Source organism: Oryctolagus cuniculus, chromosome 2 (assembly GCF_964237555.1).
Source record: "Oryctolagus cuniculus chromosome 2, mOryCun1.1, whole genome shotgun sequence".
Classification (NCBI taxonomy): domain Eukaryota; kingdom Metazoa; phylum Chordata; class Mammalia; order Lagomorpha; family Leporidae; genus Oryctolagus; species Oryctolagus cuniculus.
In genome coordinates this window covers 46,767,290-46,788,410 of record NC_091433.1, presented here as the reverse complement: position 1 = coordinate 46,788,410, position 21,121 = coordinate 46,767,290, and the positions used below count along the sequence as shown (strand labels likewise).

Below are 21,121 nucleotides of genomic sequence, written 5' to 3'. Positions count from 1 at the left end.
GGCTTGTGACTATGGCATCTTATATTGGAGTGCCTGGTTCAGTCCTGGCTATGCTGTTTCTAATCCAGCTCTCTGCTAATGTATTTGGAAAGGCAGCAGATGATGGCCAAATACTTGGTTCCCTACCACTCATGTGGGAGACAAGAATGGAGTTCCTAGCTCCTGAATTTAGCCTGTCCCAGACTTGGCTGTTGTAGCCATGTGGGGAGTGAACCAGCAAATGGAAGGTCTCTCTCCTTCTACCTGTGTCACTCTGCCTTTCAAATAAATAAATCTTACATTAAAAAAGCCAGGGATAATGCTACCTCTGTCTATATTTCTGGTTTCGTAATGGCAATGCAGAGCGCCAAGGCAGGTGTTTTGAAATAGGACGGAGCAGAGTTTGCAGTCACATGGACCAGAAGGAACTTTGGACCTCTGTGCGTGGCCCCGGGCAGCTTGTAACTTGTCTGCACTTTGGCTTGTTCATCTGTAATACAGGATGTACGGTCAGCCCTGCCTGGCTTGTAGTTGGGGAGGATCCAAGGAGCTGGTAAATAGTCAAACCATTCTTCTGCCATCATAAGAGACTAAGGGATAGTTGTTTCTGCATCTGGGCTTCCGAAAGCCCTTCATGTACACAGTTCACTCCCAGCTCAGTGTCAGGAGGTGCTCATAGATACAGATGGTCCTTTTCCAGCTCATCCATCCAGAGGCCATGGTAGGAAATGGCTGTGAATGAGCAGGAGCCTGCCAAGCCCTGTTATCGGGGTCCCTGGGGGTGTCCGGAGCATGGGAGGGCAGGGTTCTGCAGCTGTGCTGTTGACCTTTAACTTTTGGCTCAGGATTTATCACCTGCATCCTCACCAACAACTGGCTGGATGACAGTGCCGAGAGAGGCGGCCTGGCCCAGATGATGTGTGAGCTGAACCCGCACTTTGACTTCCTGATAGAGTCGTGTCAAATCGGAATGCTCAAGCCAGAGCCTCAGATCTACAAGTTTGTGCTGGACACACTGAAGGTCAGCCCCAGTGAGGTACGTGGATGCTTCTTTCCAGGGGAGAAGTCTCGGAGCCCTGCAGCCAGAGAGCAGAGAGGAGTGAGCGGGGGTGCATCTGGGGCCTGGCAGCACAGTCCAGGTCCACTTCTCCCAGGCGGGACTCCCCTGAAAGGACCAGTCCAGGACCTTCTACTGCAGACTCACATCTGACCTGTTGGTATGGCTCTTACAGGACTTCATTAAAACAGGCAGCAGCATCAAAAGCAATTAGGCTACTAGCCTCAGTTTACATAGGAAGAAGCAGAGACCTTGGGACACTTTGTTGAGGCCTCAAAGTTCGTCAGGATTCCCCCAAACAAAGGATGAAAATGACCCCCATTGCACTGTAGTCGGCACTAGGCACCCTCACCCCTCAAGGCCTCTCTTTTGTATTCTCTCCAGAACTGCCTGTGTTCACTGGGTACCCCTCTGTCATCTGCAGAAGGCAATTGGACCGAGACCAAATTCCTTTGCCACCCGTTTCTGACCCTCTGCTGCTAGCCCTGCCCCACTCCCAGGCTGATGAGAAGCAAGCCTGGGCTCTGGCCATGGGAATCCTGGCCAAGCTCTGCCAGGGCCACCGCCCTTCCCCACGGTGACTCGGCCTCTGCCCTTCTGTGCACCTGCGGTTGGCTTCAGAGCAGCACTGTCAGTTTGAGTGCACTCTGAATCCGTCCAGCCCCCCACTATGGCTTTTGGGGGTGCACGAGCTGCTTAGAATTCTAGGCCGCTCTGTTCAAGGTTATAAATAAACGCACCCTTGCTTTTTCTGTGATGTTTGAGGCCTTAAAAAAAAATCTTTATTTTTAAATTTCAGCCTTTGTTCCATTCAGAATTTATTTTGGGGTGAGATAGGAAGTAAGGACCTGCTTTTGTCCTGCTAACCAGGCATGCCAGCACCATTCAGCGACCTCCGTCTCCCACTGGACATGATACCTTTATTAGCACTAAATTCTCATTTGTACTTGTGTGTTTCTACACTCTTCCGTCTCACGGATGTGTCTGTTTCTTTTCTCCTTCTGTAGCTTCCTGTTTGTTTTATTATCAGTCCCTGGGATGGTTCTTTTCCAGATATTTTTGTCTGTTCATTCAGGTTGATTTTTCCCAGATGAATTTTCATGTGGTCTTGACAAGTTCGTATCCACCATCTAAAACCTTGCGGTTTTAGAATTAACTGAAACCAAGGGGCATGTGTGGGTATATTTGTTTATGTAATTAAATGTTTTTAATTTCAAGAGTAAATAGTTGTAGTGAGAGAGGAAAATTCCTTATGTGCTCATCATAACATAACCCCTGTTTGCATTTTAACGTGTTTCTTACTGGTGTTTTCCATAATGTGAGAGACTTCCTCTGGGTGAATGATGAGTGATGTTCAGGTTGTTTTGGGTCCAGGTTGTTTTCTTAGATGACTTCGGGAGTAATCTGAAGCCGGCCCGTGACTTGGGAATGGTTACCATCCTTGCCCGTGACACCGACACAGCCCTGGGAGAACTGGAGAAAGTAACCGGGGTGCAGGTAACTTTCCGTCCGAGCAGAGTCATCTGTGTTTATGCAGCGAGAGAGGAGAAGCAGGTGGGTGTGGAGTTCTTGCTCCACGCATGATACCTGGGCACCTACGGATGGGGGTCCATTAGTGTCTGACAGTGAGCATAGAGACCTTCAAGGGTGCATTGCTTCTCTCTCTGCAGTCACTGAACTTGGAGACGGTATTCGGAGAGCAAGAATCTAGACTAGCCGTGGTGCAAGGACTGGGGAGACCAAGACCAGAGCGGGGTGGCCAAGGCCACCCCAGACTTACCCTTTGGCTAAATATGGAGAATTTTTACTCTGAGGAGCGTAGATCCTACCTGGGCCACCTGGGCCTACCACTGGCACTCTTACGTGTACTGTTGAGTTCCACCTGGCTCAGGCCCTCTCGGCAGTTTCAGGAAAGTTTAAGTAAAACCCGTGTCCCACCTAGGAAGCTAGGGCAGCCTAGCCCTGGCCCTGGGGCCTGGCCAGCTCCTGCAGACCTGAGGCACCTTTGTGCTTTTGGGCTAAGATCGCTGATGTCACTGAGTCCACAAGGGACAGCTTACTGAAGGCTTTGCCGTGACGCCGTGCCCTGGCTGCTGTCAGCGTGAGGGGCAGGAAAGCAGGAGGAAGCCAGACTCTTGCCTGAGCTGCCCAGACACCCAGGGCTGCACAAAAGTCTGCTAAGGCCGCCTTAGCAAAGTGCCGCAGACTGGGTGCCTGCAGTGACAGACATGTCTCGTCTCTCCATTTCTCTGGGAGGCTGGAAGTCTGGGGTCAAGGTGGCGGCAGGCTTGGCATCCCCTGAAGCCTCTCTCCCTGCTCGTGGGTGACCACACTCTGCCTGTGTCCTCGCGTCCTCCTTCTGTGGCCATCTGGATGCTCATCTCCTCTTCATGTGAGGACACCTGTCAGATTGGAGTAGGGCCCACCCCAAGTCAGCCCACAACAGGAGAGATTCGCCCTTTTTCCTTAAACAACTTGTGCACCTAACAACTCCCAACCTTAGAGCATCTTGCCCAAGCCTAGATGTCCCGTGCAGCAGGGAGGAAGGCACCCCAGGGTGGGGATCGGAGCATGTCCGTGCTTGTTCTCTTTGCTGCGTTCCTATCTGAGGAGACAGGAGGGGCCCGACTTACCTCCCGAGTTTTGCGGGACAGGTGTCTGAGTTTACGCCCAGAAGTGGAGCTGCTGGATCCTGTGGCTATTCCGTGTGTAATTTTTTGGGGAGCACTGCCATGGCAGCTGCAGCATTTTATATGGCCACAGAAAAATCCCCCTTTTTTGAGACAAGGAAGAGCATGCCTCTTTCTCATGGGGAGACTATGGAACTCGGTCATATTGGACTTTTAAAAAAGGTGCACAAACACAGAAGAGGATCATCGCGGTAGGAAATCCCCTCCCTCCCCAACCCAGGAAGTAGTGGCACATCCTGGGGTCTACCCAGGGAGCCAGGGACACATCAGACGAGGGGCCCCAAGGGACCCTGGCCCTGGCTCCCGCGCCTTGACTCCCTCTGACCACACAAGGTCATTACCATGGGAAGGGCTCCAAGATGCCCCAACACCACCACCACCACTCTGAGTCCCTGTCTCCAACCCTGGTCCCTCTCCAGACACCACAGAAGTTGAGGACTCACCTTCTATTCCCCCTTTTGAGGACCCCCAGGTGGTCTCTTCCCTGTTGAAAAGGCAGGTGGATTCATAGTTTGCTTCTCCATTTTAGAGGCCAGAGAACGGAGCCACATAGGACGGCCACTTGTTTCTTAGGTTGCACATCTGGGCTGAAGTTGGTAAGTGGAGCAGTAGGCATCCCAGCATGTGCAGGAGCAGGGTTCAGGCACAATAGAGCATTCCCTCAGGGGAGCTCAGGGTCTCGTGCTGTGTCACTGCTGCCTCGGGGGAACTGATCCCGTAGGTTACAGAAGTCGCCTTTGAAGGCTCATCCTTCAGGAATTTTCCTGTTTACCTCAACCTTGTACAAAGCCAGGGTTAGCTGAAGGTGTGTGGGACTCCAGAGGCCAGGATGGAGACCTGCAGGCCACAGGCTGTTACGGGCAAGATTGTGTTGAAGCCTTAAGCCCTGGCACCTTCGAATGCACCTGGATTTGGATGTGGGGCCTTCAGGGAGCTGCTGAAGCTCAAAGCAGGGCATGAAGGCGGGCCCCTAATCCAGTCTGGTCGGTGCCCTTACAGGCAGAGATGGTGAGCACACAGGTAAGGCCGTGGGAAGGCACAGGGAGCTGACGGCCACCAACCAGCCAAGGGGAGCCAGCCCTGCTGGCCCTTTCACCCTGGACTTCCAGCCTCCAGTCCTGGGAGGAAACAGATATCTGCTATTGAAACATGCTGGCTGGGGGTTTGCCATGGCAGTGTGAGCTGACTTAAACAAAGGCACAGAGAGTTTGCTTTTGGCCAACGTGAGGGAGAAACCTTTCAGCAGAGGTGCCCAATGACAGAATGGCTGTGTTGCAAGTTCGCATCTCTGGTGGTATCCAGCATGAGCCTAGGTGACCACTGGAGGAACTGCTGCATTGAGTTGTATTAAAGTCCTGTGTCTCAGGGGTTTAGAACAAGTGACGTTTCTTTCCTGCTTCTGTAAACTTCCATTGGTGGCAGTCAAGGGCTTTGCTCCTGCAGTCACTTGGGGACTGCAGTTGGCAGAGAAACCGCTGTTTTCCTTTTGTGATTTGCAAGGTCACACCAGACACGCAGCTGGAAGATGGGGGAAAGTGAACAGCGAGAAGGGTGTGTGTGTGTGTGTGTGTGTGTGTGTAGGGGAGGGTGGTCCACAGGTCAGGCTGGGAGGCCATGCTGTTCTGTCTTCTTCCACTGGCTGGAACTCTGCTGGATTGGAAGGGAGGTGGGGAGGGAGTTGGGTTGCTTGGTCACCCAGAACTCAGGAGGGGGGTGGCAAAAGTGACCTCTGAGTGCTTTTCTGGGATTTGTCCACCCACCCTGAGAACTCGGGGAGGGGCCTGCGCTGTCTCACTGGACGTCTTGTGCTTCCAGCTTCTCCATGCTACAGCCCCTCTGCCAACCCCCTGCAATCTGAGTGACGTGAGCCATGGGTACGTACCTATAAAGGTGAGTCCAGACGGCCCTCGGTTTTGCCTGGCTCTGTGTCTGCAGATTCAGCCAGCCGCGTTTCACAATACCTGGATTTGGGGGTGGCAGGTATTCGGCCTCGCGGTCAAGCCACCAGTTAGGATTCCGGAGTCCTACACTGCAGTGCCGGGACTCCTTGCTCACCTTTGGCTGCCAACGCCAGCTTCCTGATTGCGCACCCTGAGAGCTGGCAGTAGCTGGGTTTCTGCCACTCACACGGGAGACCTGGGTTGAGTGTGTTTCATGTGACTTTAACAGGATGTCCCAAACTGGGTGATGAATCAGCAATAGATCCCTCAGGGTTCTGGAAGCTAACAAGTGCACCATCAAGTTGCCGGTGTCTGGCGAGGGCCCTCTTGCTATGTTACCCCATGACAGAGGCAGGAAGACAAGCAAAGGAAAGAGTGCGAGAGGGCGAGGGAGGGCCAAGCCTGCGTTTATTACAAACCTTCCACTGCAGTCGCGAGCCCGCTCCTGTAACATTGATCCATGTATGAGGATGGAGCCCTCACACCTGGATGCCGCTGCCCTGGGGATAGAGGAGCACACATTTCTCCCATTCATAAGCAACTGGCCAGAACTCAGTCACCTGTGTGCAGCAGGTGGCATCTGGCAATTGCCACCGTTGCGCCAGGGAGAGAGGAGAACACAGCCACTGAGCAGCTCTGCATGTCTCAGCCGCACCCACGCAGCCCCGGCAGTGACCTGCCCACCAAAGCCTGCATCGTTATCTTTCGGCAGTGAACAGCCTTTACTGCGATGGTCATGACATTGGGCTCGTTGCTGTGGATATTACACTCATAAAAATCAGCCCCCAGTTCAGACATCGCCACAGCCCAGACACTGACAGCACCAGGCATTTTACAGAGAAAGGCGAAGGTGCTTTTGTTTTTTTCCCAACCTCCCGATCTCTCCGGGCTTACGTCACAGGGAAAACCGCCTGGTTTCTTGGCCCCGCTTGGCCAGTGTCTGCTCTCTGCCATCTTCCTCTACCTGGGGTGTTGAGCTGAGAAGGCTGGGTCAGGGCACATCCAGCAACCCCCGCAAGCAGCCCGCCTGCAGCAGTGGGGCCAGGTTCTGGTCGGCCTCATGCTGCCCGCTCCCCTCTCTCTCCTGCAGCCGGGGCTCCGCCTGCATTTTGTGGAGCAGGGCTCAGGCCCTGCGGTGTGCCTCTGCCATGGGTTTCCTGAGAGCTGGTTCTCCTGGAGGTACCAGGTAAGGGAAACTGGGAGGTGCGGCCCAGTCAGGGCGAGCAGAGGTGGGGGGAGGGGTGCTGTGGCCCAGCCTGGAGGGCGGAAGCTGGGGCCTCACGGGGGCCGTCATCTGCACAGAGTGACTGCGAAGCCTCAGAGACATCGGGCAGCAGTTGGCTGAGACCTCGGGGCTGTGCTGGACTCCAGGGGACCTTTGCAGAGTAGGGGAGGGGGGATGCTTCTAGAGGCTCTACGCCACCTGCTGGGAAACCTTTGTAGAGGATAGAAATCTGCAAGGATTTTGCTAGATAGGTGCTGCTTGGTGGGCTTTTATGCAGTGCACCAACCTCAGGCGTGTCCAGGTGGGGGCGCTCTAGTCCCAGGCTGAGGACACCAGGTGTGTCACAGGCACTTTGGATGGAGCCATCCACAGGAGCAGGGGGCAGGGGAAGATGACCAGGGAGCAATGAGAGCACACCCAGTGCGCCTGAATGCCTCTTTTCCAGATCCCTGCTCTGGCCCAGGCGGGCTACCGGGTCCTGGCTGTGGACATGAAGGGCTATGGAGAGTCGTCTGCCCCTCCCGGTGGGTTGGCCATGCTGCAGGGGTCCTGGGTGGCCCTGCCTTGTCCTGGCTGAGCTCCCCAGCCTCTCTGTGCTTTCCCTGCCCTAGGTCAGAGTGGGCAGCCCTGCGAGGGGGTCTCACAGCACCCCCTGCTCCCCTGCAGTGTCTGGGTGGATACCTTTGGGGCCACAGTGGTCCCTGCTCCCTGCACTCTGAATGAACAAAGGGAACCCCAAGGGAGCCTCCACTGATTGCTGTGGATGCAGGACGCGGAACCATCCATCTCCAGAACTTTGTTTTCTCCAGAGCGTTTGCATCTTACAAAACTGAGAGCCTACGGTCATTGGACAGTAATTCCTCAGTTCTCCCTCACCCTCCCCTGCAATGCAACCACTGTTCTCATTTCTTTCTCTATGACTTTGGCTTCCTAGGTGCCTCATGGGAGTGGGATCTTACAGTGTTTGTTCTTCGGTAACTGGCTTCTTTCACTTAGCGTAGTATCATCAGGGTTCATCCACACTGCAGCATTTGCTATAATCTCCTTTTTCAAGGCTGAATACTATTTCACTGCCCTTGTAAGCCACAGTCTGCTTCTCCGTTCACCTTCGATGAGCCCTTCTATTGCCTCTACCTTTTGGCTGTGGTGAGCAGAGCTGCAGCGCCCCTGGTTTCAGTTCTTCTGGGCACCTGCACCCAGAAGAGTTGCTGGATCCTACGGCCTTTCGTAGGCCAGATTCTTAACCCAGCATCGTGGATGCAGTGGGGGTCTCATCAAGGATGGTGTGAGATGCCCGGGAACCTCCTGGGACCACATGTGGGCTGTCAATGGCTGGGGAGCCCCCTGAGATCACATGTGGGCTGCTGGGCATTTTCCCAGTGTGTAGACTCCTGTGTTCTCTCAGTGTCCGAGGGATCCCCAGCCCCAGTGAAGAGCCCCGGGCACCGAGGCAGGCACGTGAAGCAGCCAGGTGTGGGCAGAATCCCTGGTCCTCTGTCAGCGATGCGGTTGGCAGTGGTGGCCTCCAGGGCCAAGCTGGCTGCTCACTGTTCTGCCAAGCCGGTTCCACTGTCATCACATCCAGCACATCTTGAGAAAGAAGTGCATAGCTGGAGGGTTTTGGCATCGTACTTCCTGAATTCAAATTGTATTGCAAATCTACAGTCACTAAAACAATATGATCCAAACGTTAAGCCACACACATAGACCTGGGACAGAACAGAGAGCTCAGAGCAATCTGTGCGTGTAGGGTAAACCGATCTTATACACAATTGGGAAAGGACAGTGTCTTCAACAAATCGTGAGAAAACACGGACATGAGTGAGACTAGACTCTTACATCATGCACAAAATCGATCCAAAATGGATTAAACACGTAAGATCTGAAACTATAAAACTTCTGGAATAAGACATTAAAAACACTTTATGTTGATCCAGGCAGTGATTTTATGGGTATGACAAAAACACAGGTAACAAAAGCAAAAATAGACATGTGCCACTGCATCATTCTAAGGGTTTACAGTTTATGTGGCAAAGGGGCTCTTTTAGTTTGTTGATGGATTTAAATCATGGGAATCAAATGTGTTTTTTTGTTTTTTAATTCTAGAAATAGAAGAATATTCCATGGAGGTGTTATGCAAGGTAAGAAGGATCTTTGAGTAATATGTATAACATCCTTAGTGTCTTAGATTTCTAATATAAGCCAAAAGCCCAGGTGTGCACTGAAACCCTGGGAAAGCAGTCTTGCCCGGCACTGGGGTATGGTTGAGATGATGTTGGTAAGTGATAGTCGGCAGGTATGCAGCATCCGGTGTGTGTCAAGTCCTGTCCCACGTTTGATGGAAGAGGAATCAGGGTCACAGTAGCTCCCAGTAACTTCTGGGAGCCACACCTCGTGGCACATTTTTGAACCCTGCAGCACCCCACTCTGTCACCTGTCTATCCAGGAAATTTTAAAAATCTCCTCATTTCAGTAAATAATTTGCTAGCCAGACCTCCAGGGTTAGTGTGTGGCCTGGGGACCCTAAGAGGAGTCCCTGTTCTGAGATGGGTATAAGCATCGTCTAGGAGAAGGGACCTTCATTTGGACTTGCACGGGAAGGCGGGGACTGGGACCCACCGCTCCATTCAGCTCCAGAGCGGGTGTGAAATTTGGAGAGACCCGGGGGCAGAGAGAGCCTCTGGTGGGCCAGGAAAATGGCAATGCCACGGCTGGCACTAGAGTTACAGAAAGTCTCTGTGTCAGAGTGACAGCCTCCGGGGAAGCTCTGCCTGTGTGCGAGCCCCTAGCCCTGCACTCGGGCTCCGGCATCTCAGAAGCAGATCTCGGGTGAGAGCTGTTACTCTGCTCAGTTTCCACGTGTTGCCTTTTCTATTTGCTGCTCATTCACTCCCCAAACCCTGCTGAGATCTCAGTGGGGACCTTGCACGTTAACCTGGACCCCTGCATGTTTTTGTTAAAACCCGTTCTCAAGTCAGGTGCGCTGGATTGCTTGAGTGAATGGCTGCCTTTTAGGCAGCCGTTTTCCAAATCAAACAAGAGAAAGTATGATTGTATCCTCCACCTTTTAAACATCACTAGTACATCTACAGCTAGGTGTTTGTCCAAGGGAATTGATAAGCATGTCTACATACAAACATACCTGTACTATTCAAAATAGTCAAAAAGTGAAAGCAACCCATTAGTTGATGGATGAATAACCAAAATATGGTCTGTCTATTCAATGGAAAATTGTGGCTGAAAAGAGGCAATAAGTATTGATGCGTACTTCAACCCGCATGAACTTTGAACATGTGTGTGTATTGAATTAACATAGCAATTTGGGGGTACACTGACATTTTAATACAAATATATATAATTTTCATATCTATTGCCTCAGGCATTTGTCATTTCTTTGTGTTGCAAACATTCAAAGCCCTCTCTTTTAGCTTTTTGAAATATCCACTTGACTGTCAAGCACAGTTCTCCTACTGTGCTGTAGAACACGAGAAGTTATTCCTCCTGTCCCACTGCACCCCTGGTCCCATACGCCAGCCTCTCCGTTCTCCCTCCCTCACACCTGTCCCAGCTTTGGAACAACTTTCCCACTATTTCCTTGAAGTCACCTTTTTAGCTTCCTCATTAGAGTACTTCAAAAAGGTTGTGAAAATAGAATTAAGAGATAAATTACTTTGGTGCAAAAATTTTTGAAATCCATAATTTTTTGAAAATTTTGAAAAAATGCACAATGTTTTCATAAAAATTAATTCAGTTAATATAACATCCTCTGGTTCCATCTGTGTTGCTGTAAATGACAGAATTTTATTCCTTTTTGTGGCTGAGTAGTATTCCATTATGTATATATAGCACCTTTTCTCTAACCATTCATCTGTCAGTGGACACCTAGGTTTGTTCTGTCTTGGCCACTGTGCACAGTGCTGCAGTAGACATGGGAGTACAGAGGTCTCTCCAGCATACTGCTTTCAGTTACCTTTGGGATTATAAGGGGTCTTTAAAAAGTATATAGAAAATGGATATTATGAAAAAAGTAGGCCAAAAAAAGTGACAGACGTCAGCAGTGAAGGCACCTGGTCCTGGGCTTTTCTTTGTTGGGAGACTTTTTATTTCCTTTGCCGTGTGTCCTCACTGGGCAGAGAGAGTGAGCTCTCTGGTGTCCCTTTATGAAGACACTAAGCCTATTAGATCAGGTCCTTGGCCCTATGACCTCATTTAACCTGAATTATTTTATTCTATTCTCTTTTTTTAAAGATTTATTTATGTACTTGAGAGGCAGAGAGGGACAGACAGAGAGGTCTTCCATCCACTGGTTCACTCCCCAAAAGGCTGCAACAGCTGGAGCTAGGCCGACCAGAAGTCAGGAGCCAGGAGCTTCTTCTGGGTCCCCCACGTGGGTGCATGGGCCCAAGCACTTGGACCGTCTTCCACTGCTTTCTCAGGCCATCAGCCAGGAGCTGGATCGGAAGTGGAGCAGTCGGGACTCAAACCGGCACCCGTGTGGGATGCTGGCACTGCAGGCGGATGCTCAACCCACCATACCACAGTGCCGGTCCCACCTTAATTATTTTCATAAAGGCTCTTTTCAGATACATTCCTATTGAGGGGTAAGTCTTTAAAATGTGAATTTTGGGTGGATTAAAAAGATCACCATCCAGGGGCTGGCACTGTGGTGCAGCAGGTTTAAGCCGTGGCCTGAAGCGCTGGCATCCCATATGGGCACCGGCTCTAGTCCCGGCTGCTGCTCTTCCGATCCAGCTCTCTGCAATGGCCTGGGATAGCAATTGAAGATGGCCCAAGTCCTTGGGCCCCTGCACCTGCGTGGGAGACCTGGAGGAGGTTCCTGGCTCCTGGCTTCGGATTGGCGCAGCTCTGGCCATTGTGGCCATCTGGGGAGTGAACCAGCAGATGGAAGACCTCTCTCTCTGTCTCTACCTCTCTGTAACTCTGCCTTTCAAATAAATAAAATAAATCTTAAAAAATAAAAGATCACCATCCAGTAATTGTTCCCTTTTCTTTGAGGGAAAGAAGAAAGTAACTAATAATAATTATGCTAGTATCAGTGTCGGTCAATCTTTTAAAAAAAGATAGTGTATATTTTAAGAGACAGAACCTGTTATTCAAGCTTTCCTTTTTAATTGAGGAACAGTGAGAGGTTTACTCCTTAATCCTAAACCTGAGAGGGGCTCTTACCGTGGCCTAAACCCGAGAGGGGCTCTTACCGTGGCCTAAACCCGAGAGGGGCTCTTACCGTGGCCTAAACCCGAGAGGGGCTCTTACCGTGGCCCTTGAGACTTCGGGGCAGAAATGGGGGTGGAAGAGCAAAAGGAATGAGAGCACCTTTCCCGGGGAAGTGGTTCTGTGACTGGAGACGAAGTCCCGTGTCTTCCTCCTGCCCACAGACGCAGTGTCCCCATTGCTAATTTTCCCTGCCGGAGGACTGAAACCAGTCCGGGGGAACGTGTGAGTGTTTCATGCTTTGGGGGCAGAGAATTCAGAGACTGTGGGAAAACCCTTGACTTGTTCCTGTCTCTCAGGTCCTGGAATTTCTACCTTCTGGCTTAATTTAGAAGAACCAAAAATAGGTCTGGCCCACAGCGGGGCAATTGCCTTCGTGTAGGAAGCACCCCTGGAGGAGGCAGACGTGGAAATGCACATGTTAACTCCTCAGCTTCTTACCACCAGTAATCTCAGCAGTCCCTCGTGGAAGGAATTCATCTGGAGAAATAAAAGCCAAGTAGGATTAGTTCTCGACTGGTGCAAAGATGGGGAGGGTCCAGGGGCTGAGAATTATTTAAAATTAGATTGTTGAGCTACATGGTTAAAAAAAAAAAAAAAAAAAAAGCATGGCTTTGAATGATTGACATCAGCTAGGTCTGGATGGAGTCCCGGCTCTCCCCCTGCAAGAGGTGTGGTCCTGGCTGCCTCGCTGGTTCCACCCGCGCCCTGGTTGGCTCATCTGTAGCCTGAAGGTATCACTGCCTTCCTGCAGCTTTGTGGGAGAGCTGCCAGCAGGTGGGGAGTGCTCAGGCAGATGCAAGGCTGCTTCTCAAGGACTCCATACGTACAGCTCTGCAGGAATAAGCAGAGGCCCCTTCCCTTAGCTCAGGCACATGGGGAGGGGGCCGTCAGCAGGTGAGAGAGGAGTCTGAGAGGACTCAAGCAGGGAGACACAGCTGGCTGTGGGGAGACCCCCTGCAGGGAAGTCCTCCTGTCCTCCCCTCTGCCCTGGCCCAGCAGGATGCTTCTGCCTCCTTCTTGTACGTTGGCCGCCTGGACCCGAACTCTGCCTGACCCTTCCTTCCCAGCATCTCAGACTCCATGACTACTGGCATGTGTGGCCAGCACCTTCTACCTCAGGAACCAGGGAGCAAGGCGAGCAGCCCAAGCCCTCCCTCCAGGGCAGTTGGCTTCTCCTTCCTCCTCCAGGGAACAGCCTAGGATTCTGTTCTACGGTGGGTGTGGCCGCTAACTCACACTGACGGGTTAGGAATCTGCCTGGTTACTGAGAGGCTGCCGGAGAGGGAAGAAGGTTGCCGAAATGACGGAAGCCTGCCTTAGCTTGTTGGGGGCTGCCATAACAAAGTGAACCAATCTGAGTGGTTTCAACAGTGGAAATTTACTTTCTCCTAGTTCTGGAAGCTGCAACCCCAAGATGAAGGTGCGGGCAGAGTTGGTGTCTCCTGGGACCTCTCTCCTTGGACACCGCGTGTCCCCACATGCTTTTCCCCTGTGTGTGTCTACTAGTCTTCTAAGGAGGATGTGGTCATACTGGATTAGGGCCCACCCTGCTAACCTCACTTTACCTTAATTACCTCTTTAAAGAGTCCGTGCAAAAGTGTAGTCACCCCCTGCGGTGGTTAGAGCCTCAGGGGGCAACAACTCAGCCCATGGCAAAGCCAAGTGCACTGACGGATCTCGATGCGTCGGAGGTGGGTGGACATAGCATCTGATTTTATGTGTGTGTTTTCTTTCTCAGGATATGGTGACCTTCCTGGATAACTTGGTAAGTAATTATTTAGAACTGTTTTCTTTGGAGAAGTCCATCTTGGCCTGGGTCATTAGATAGAGGTGTAAACCTTTGAGGTTGTCAACTATGAGAGCAAAGGCACTGAGGGCAGGCGAGGGCGTGTGGAGGGTAAGGGGAGGTGAGCCTTTGCTTTCCAGCAAACAAGAGTAGATACCTCTGCAAGGAGAGCCCTGGGTACCAGGGGGAGAGGACTGGAGCATATCCAATGGGCTAATAGCTCACAACCTCTTAAGTGAACCAGTAGATGAGAGCTCTCTGTCCTCTCTCCTGCTGTCTCATCCCTGCTCTCTACCTCTCAAACAGATTTTCAACTGTATTTTTAAACAAAAATTTTAAATCTAATGCCTTCATTTGACATGGTTGGGATTGTCAAAGTTAATGAGGGGGCCGGCATGGTGGTGGGTTAAGCCACTGCCAGTGACGCAGGCATCCCATATGGGCACCAGTTCATGTCCTGGCTGCTCCACTTCCAATTCATCTCCCTTCTAATACACCTGGGAAAACAGCAGGAAGGTGGTTCAAGTACTTGGGCCTCTGCCACCCATGTAGGAGACCTGGATGGAGTTCTAGGCTCCTGGCTTCAGCCTGGCCCCACTCAGGTTGTTGCAGTCAATCAGGGAGTGAACCAGAGACTGGAAAATTCTTTCTCTCTCTCTCCCTCTGTAATTCTGCCCTTTAAGTAAAATAAAATCAATAAATAAATCTATCTTTAAAAAGAAAGCCAGCGAGAACCAATGAAAGCAGACCAGCAGCGTGGATCTGGCGTGCGCTCTCACAGAGCAGTGCACTTGCCCTGAGACTCCTCTGTGTGCTGTCGGGACAGCAGTGCCACCTCCGCCTGGCCAGTGAGCAGGGCTTGAGCTCGTCCTAGGAAGAAGGACCCAGACATGAGCTCCTCAGCAGGGAACCCCAAAACACTCCATGAAAGAGGCAAGGGCGGTAGTAGATTCAGTGTGGTGCCACAGGAGCCGGGGGGAGGACCTTTCAAAGGAAGCGCGTGTTGCTACAGGACAGAGAACAGAGGAGGAGGAAAGCACACCCGCAGCTGTTGCTGGTGACCAACAGGGGGGTTTCAGTGCATTCAGGGGTGGCGGGGAGGACACCCACCACACGCAGTGACTGAAGAAGGGCTGTTAGGTGGCGGCTGGTGTAGAGTCAGCCAGGGGTGAGGACCGTCGGGTAGGGCCCAGGAAGCCATTTGGTCTGGCCCACCAAGGCAACTGCAGGCAGGACTCCAAATTCCATACACCTACACCTACAGCAGGCTCTTTTTTTTTTTTTTTTTTTTTTTTTTTTTTTTTTTTTTTGACAGGCAGAGTAGACAGTGAGAGAGAGAGACAGAGAGAAAGGTCTTCCTTTGCCGTTGGTTCACCCTCCAATGGCCGCCGTGGCCGGCGCACCGCGCTGATCCGATGGCAGGAGCCAGGAGCCAGGTACTTATCCTGGTCTCCCATGGGGTGCAGGGCCCAAGCACCTGGGCCATCCTCCACTGCACTCCCTGGCCACAGCAGAGAGCTGGCCTGGAAGAGGGGCAACTGGGACAGAATCTGGCGCCCCAACCGGGACTAGAACCCGGTGTGCCGGCGCCGCAAGGCGGAGGATTAGCCTAGTGACAGCAGGCTCATTTTTAAGTCAGTAGTTTTGTATGGCCCACGAATGATGGCGTAAATAGCCAAGTGGCCTTTGGCAGAAGAAAGGCTCCCCATGCTGGTTGGCCACACGAGAGGCTTGACAGTGCAAAGGGGACAGTGCCGCACAGAGCTGAATCAGGGAAGTGCTTTTCCAGGTAGTGGCAAGGCTTGGAGGGACTTCAGGGCCCTCATGTGGCTCACAGGGGCTGCAGAGGGAGAGGAGAGAGCCCGCTGGTGCAGCAGGAGACCTGGCTCTGAACTGTGGCTCCATCTCTTAGCCTTGCTGTGGCCTCTGGGAGATCACCTGACCACCACGGGCCCATCTTCTCATTGGCCAAATGGGTATTGAGTGTTATTGAAAGGAACCTGGGTAATGCATGTAGAGACCTAGCACCATCCTGGGGGTTGCAGCAGGTGCTACTTAAAGGGGAGCTCTCATTGCCATTGTTAGTGAAGGGCAGGAAAGATACTTTGAGCTTTCTGTTAGGCAAGGGAGGGGAGTTCCCAAAAGAGTGGGTGGTAGAATCATAATCACTCAATGAAAGATGAACATGGGACATGGGGGAGGGGAGTCGTATTTCCTTTAAGATAAAAGGGAGAGAAAGAGGTGAAGTAAAGGTTGAGGTGAGGGAAGGAGGAAGGGACTCGTGGCCACCTGCCTCGGTCGTGTAAGAAAACTAAGAAGGCCCAGTCACTGACGTCAAGGGCATATGGGGCTGGGAACACGTGGGAAGGGAGGCTTGAAGAGAGTTTGGAGAAGGCACTGCATGGGTGATGGAGGAGTCCCTGGGCCCAGGGCTGCATGATCCAAATGGGGGCTCTCAGCCCCCAGTGCCCGAAACCCATGTACCTTCCACTCCTTCCTTCCTCCCCAGGGCATCCCGCAAGCCGTGTTCATCGGCCATGACTGGGGCGGCATGCTGGTGTGGAGCATGGCCCTCTTCCACCCAGAGAGAGTGAGGTAGGTCGGCCACCTGCAGCAAGAATTCGGGAAAGACTGGCCTCGAGTTCCTTTGGGAATCGCTCCTCAGATATTGAACCCCAGGAACCTTCTCCGAAGCAAGCAGGTAATCCAGGAGGGTAACCCCTCCGCTCTTCACCTGCTGCCAAGGATTGCCTAGTGAGCTGCTGTGTGAGGAGGCAGTACCCGCCCACGCAGCGGTAATAGGTGATACAAGGCCTTAATGGCCAGTGGCAGGTGCAGGAAAATTGTGGCTGACTCTGAAGGGTGGGGCCGAGGGGCAGGGATGTCTGTCAGCAAACGTGGCCTTCAGTTCTGCCCAAAAGTGTGTGACCAATCACTTCACGTCTAGGCCTTGGTCTCTCAGCCACGGCGCGGCAACAGGAAGCATTTTCTTGTCGCAGCTTTGATAGACAAGGACCTTTCTGGTTTTTATAGACTGTCTTTCCTCAGTTGTTCTGTCTTGGTGCCTCTTCTTTCCACAGGGCAGTGGCCAGTTTGAACACTCCCTTCATACCTGCAGATCCCAACGTGCCTGCCATGGAGAGAATCAAAGCCAACCCCGTGTTTGATTACCAACTCTACTTCCAAGAGCCAGTGAGTGTGGGGCCCTGAGAGCCGTGATGTCAGCATCGCCATTCTCTCCTTCCTGTGTCCTCCCTGCTTATTGATTTCTGTCCACTGTCATTTTCTGTGGCACTGGTTGGAATGATTTCATGAACAGGCACAGGTGAACCAGGTTTCCTGCTGACAGTATGTTTCTGTGTGCTGCTTTGGGTGGTGAGGAGGAAAAGGGGGGACGATGTGCCAGATTTTCCTGCTTCTCTGAACTGGGGAGTGGGGCCCTGAGTGCTTACCTGGAGCTGCTTCCTCTTGGTTCTCTGGCTGTGGAGTTTGTGAAACCCACCTCTCTTCTTGGTGAAAGCTCTTGGCTTCTCACCAGGGACCTGGTACCTCTGATCACTGAGAAGTGAGCTTTGTGATCATAGCAGCCAGGGCCAAAAGGCCTGCACAGGCCTCCGGGTGTGCTTTCAAGAATATGACGGGTTTCCAAGTACCAGCGCACCTGCCCGGGCTGGGGTGGGGGGGGCAGAACTCAGAATCCTGGAGGAGAGGGCGCTGAAGCCCCGGGTGCCAGGCAGCCCCACAAGCACAGAGTGTGGTCCCCGCACGTTGCCAGAGGTCGGCTTGTGTGGCCCCGTACGTGGCTCCCCACCAGGGATCTGGGTGCGCGTGCCGGCAGCGTGGAAGGAAGGGACCTGGATCGCCCACCTGGCAGGCCTGGATCTGTGGCTGTGCTTGTCTGAGGGAAGCCACGTGGGCTTGGTAAATACTCCGCCTCCTGTTTGTCAGATTCAGTGTCCCTGGGGAACCAGCCTGGCTTTCGGCCCCACAGTGAGTGCGAAAGTGAGGGACAGGCATGGTGGGAAGCCTTTAAGAGAGCTGCATGGCCCCAGTCAGCCCGCGTGTGGCCCTGGTCATTGTTATCCAGACCAGTCCATGCACAGGAGGAGTTTCTGCCCCCTGGCCGGCCCAGGGGGCGGCTCAGTGTCTGGAGGAAGCTGAAGAGGCCTGGACTGGGCTTTGCCCTCACATTGGCCTTCACAGAGCCAAAGGGTGTCAGAGGGTCACTGGGGAATCAGACTGAAAGGTAACCCGATCTGTGCCTCACTGAAGGTGCTCAGATGTGCGGGGGACAGGGACCAAGGTGAGGGCCAGCAGGGGGAGGGGACAGCAGCACTTGCTCCAGGCTTCTGTGCCAGGCCTCCCAGGCTGCCGCTCTAATCCACAGAAGCTGAGCATTGCCTACAGGCCCTGTAGTGCCAGATTTGCTATCTGCCCAGCCGTAGGTATCCCCCCCCAACCATGTGTCCCTAAGCACAGAGGTGAAGGCTGCCTCCAGGAGCCCACAAACAGCCCAGTGCCCATCCTTTTCACCTGGGCACCTCGCTTCCCTGGAGTCTCCGCTCTCTCGGGTTTTGAAGGAATTCAATGAGGCAGTGCCTGTTTCATACACTGCCTGACATAGGGACATTAAATAGTCACCATCATCATTATCATGATCCCCGTCCTATAAGTGGTCAGACTGCATCAGGACTGTCTACTTTTGGATCTGGTCCCCTCACCCACCTGTGAGCTGCTGACGAACCAACACAGAGCGTACCGTATTCCTATTTTTATTACCATCACCATAGCAAGGTAATGGTAGATGCCCACCAAAGGCTGGATGGATGGGAAGAGAGAGGATACATGGGAAGGAGAGAGGAGAGGAAGACTGGTGGGTGAGACCAGTGCGCGACAACACTGTTTGGGGCTCTTATGTCTCTGCCTTCCACTGGGGGCTCGTGTTCATCAAACAAGCCAGTCCACCCCCAAAAGATGAGCTGAGCAGTAACCTGCAAAGTCCATGAGCAAATCTGCTCTCCTGTTACCCAAAGCTGTCCTCTGGGGCAGCTGAGGGCAAGACAGCTCTGGGTTCTGCAATGAGCTCTTAGAACAAAGCCTTTGGAATTGGACTTTTGTCTTAAGCCGTTCCCTAAAGTTGTTCCAGGGTGAATTGCTAAGTGCCAGCTTAGAAACATCGTGAAGGACCTGAAGTGGGCACAGCCTTAGGATTCCTCAGCAGGGAATCCAGGGTTTCCCTCGTACTCACTGCTCCTCTGTCCTTTCCAGCCCTCTGTAAACTTGAGATCACAAAAACTCAGAGCTGTAAGGAGACTTCTGGTTCTCACCTCCTTTGGTTTCCGAGGCTTCTAGATTGGTGTCTGCAGCTTTGCCCTTACTCCTGAGACGTGTTTCCCACGGTCTGACACACATGGTCACCTGTACATCTTGTCACACTCCTCAGTGTGACAGGGAACATTAACTTAGGAATTCTTGATTCAGACCTCAGAGACATCACACTGTGTTGTAGTGAGCCTGGGACCACGAAGTTTGAGAATCCTTGCAATAAAGAAACAAGACAGCACCCTCCGTGATCCACCCCGCACAGCCCTGAGTGGCCCTCGCCGCCCAGGGCTCTCTACGCTGCTGAGAACTTGTGTGTCTGCCCCACCTGGACACCGCCTGGCTGGACGAGCCCTTTTCCTGAGGCCGCTCTTATGGTGCCTCTGAAAGGGAGGCTCAGCGCCAGCTAAGCACACCAACTTCCCACAGCTGCTTTGAAATCCGCATTCTTGGTCCCCTACTGAGTCAGGACGCTGGGAGCCAGGCCCAGGGATATGCACTGGAAGGCCATTCCCTCTATCTACCCAGGCTAAGCCACTCATCGGTCTGGCTCCCACTCCAGTGTCTGCCTCTGCTCCCCCAGAGTAGGCTGTTACTTCCATTACAGTCCATTATGCTGGCTGATTCTCCAGGTGCTTGGTACTCGCCTGTGTCCCCCAGAAGTCTTTAAATGCTTAGGAGTTATACTCCTCTCCCCTGCAGACACTGGGACACCATATAAGGTACATGAGTATTTGCTGGATGAATAAGTGAACGTTAGCTCTTCACAGAAGATGAAGGTCAAAACATTTCTGACATGTAAACTCATTTGTAACAGTCACCCCCTTACCGCATTCCGAGCCGGCTGTTTCACAGTTAGCTACAAATCCTGTGAATGTTAAATTCAAAAGTATGAGGAAGAAGAAAAGCAGCAAAAAATGAGGCAGGAGAGGAAGTAGCAGGCATGCAACCAGATGTCTTCCCCGTCTCTCTATTCTCTTCCCTGCAGCCCAGCAGCCAGGCGCCAGGGTGTTGAGGGCCTGCACAATTTACAATAGATTAAGCAACTAAATGTAATAACACCCCTTTGAGGCAGAAGGACCTGGTAGTTTGTCAGCACAGGATATGTGTCCCAGCTCTTTACCCATGGAAATCTTGCCGCCCTGTCCTTGGAAGACAATCTGTTGGCAGTTTGATGGCCCAAGTCAAAGGAGTTGTTTTTGAAGTCACTGCAGCAAAATTGAGATGCATAGATGGAACAGCTTTTGGGTAACCGCTTTTAGCTTTTACCCTTGGAGCTCTTCTCCTCTTACGGCCTGCAGCCCCCGACCTATTCCTGTACCACCCGCTGCCCCATTCCTTTCAATGCATTACTACAGATAATACATTCTCATTGCAAGGTGTTGAAATGCACTGAAGAATGCAGCATTCACAAATCCATCGTCCACTGTTAGCATCCTGTGGTTTTTTCTTAATCTGTTTTAAAATTGTATTTCAATATGAAAGTTCAAATGCATGCTACTCTGATGACCATTGAGCTGGAAAGGACAGAGGGCAGAGACTTCTTGCTTTCAAGCAGCTGGGGGAGCAGGGGGCTTCCAGGACTCCTGAGGGGCTCCTCACTCTGCTGTCTCGCTTGTTTCAGGGAGTGGCTGAGGCTGAACTGGAACAGAACCTGAGTCGGACTTTGAAAAGCTTCTTCAGAGCAAGTGACGAGGTGAGGGGTGGGGGCTTGGGGCGGTGGGAGGTCAGAGGGGCCGCTCTGCAGGAGGAGGGTTACTCCGCGTGTGCCAGGGTCTGGGAATGAGCAACTGGGCCATCTCCCCTGTGACTTGTGCAGTCAGGGGGTTGAGTCGCCGCTGCACTGGTCCCTGGTTAGTAGAGGAGAGGCACATCCGCCCTGTCATA

The 21,121-nt window shown here is 52.4% G+C and overlaps 1 protein-coding gene across 3 annotated transcripts in view; it reads left to right on the top strand.

Annotated features, from left to right (window-relative positions):
* Positions 1 to 21,121, top strand: part of EPHX2 (epoxide hydrolase 2) — a 40,183-nt gene that overhangs the window by 11,087 nt on the left and 7,975 nt on the right. For all 3 annotated transcript variants that reach the window (XM_008249288.4, XM_051831867.2, XM_070069654.1), the window contains 10 exons: positions 825 to 1,015; positions 2,411 to 2,533; positions 5,542 to 5,616; positions 6,757 to 6,852; positions 7,337 to 7,415; positions 8,998 to 9,032; positions 13,865 to 13,891; positions 16,422 to 16,507; positions 16,993 to 17,104; positions 20,859 to 20,930. In XM_008249288.4, the coding sequence (XP_008247510.1) occupies positions 825 to 1,015; positions 2,411 to 2,533; positions 5,542 to 5,616; positions 6,757 to 6,852; positions 7,337 to 7,415; positions 8,998 to 9,032; positions 13,865 to 13,891; positions 16,422 to 16,507; positions 16,993 to 17,104; positions 20,859 to 20,930 (896 nt within the window). The remainder of the gene's footprint in view (positions 1 to 824; positions 1,016 to 2,410; positions 2,534 to 5,541; positions 5,617 to 6,756; positions 6,853 to 7,336; positions 7,416 to 8,997; positions 9,033 to 13,864; positions 13,892 to 16,421; positions 16,508 to 16,992; positions 17,105 to 20,858; positions 20,931 to 21,121) is intronic.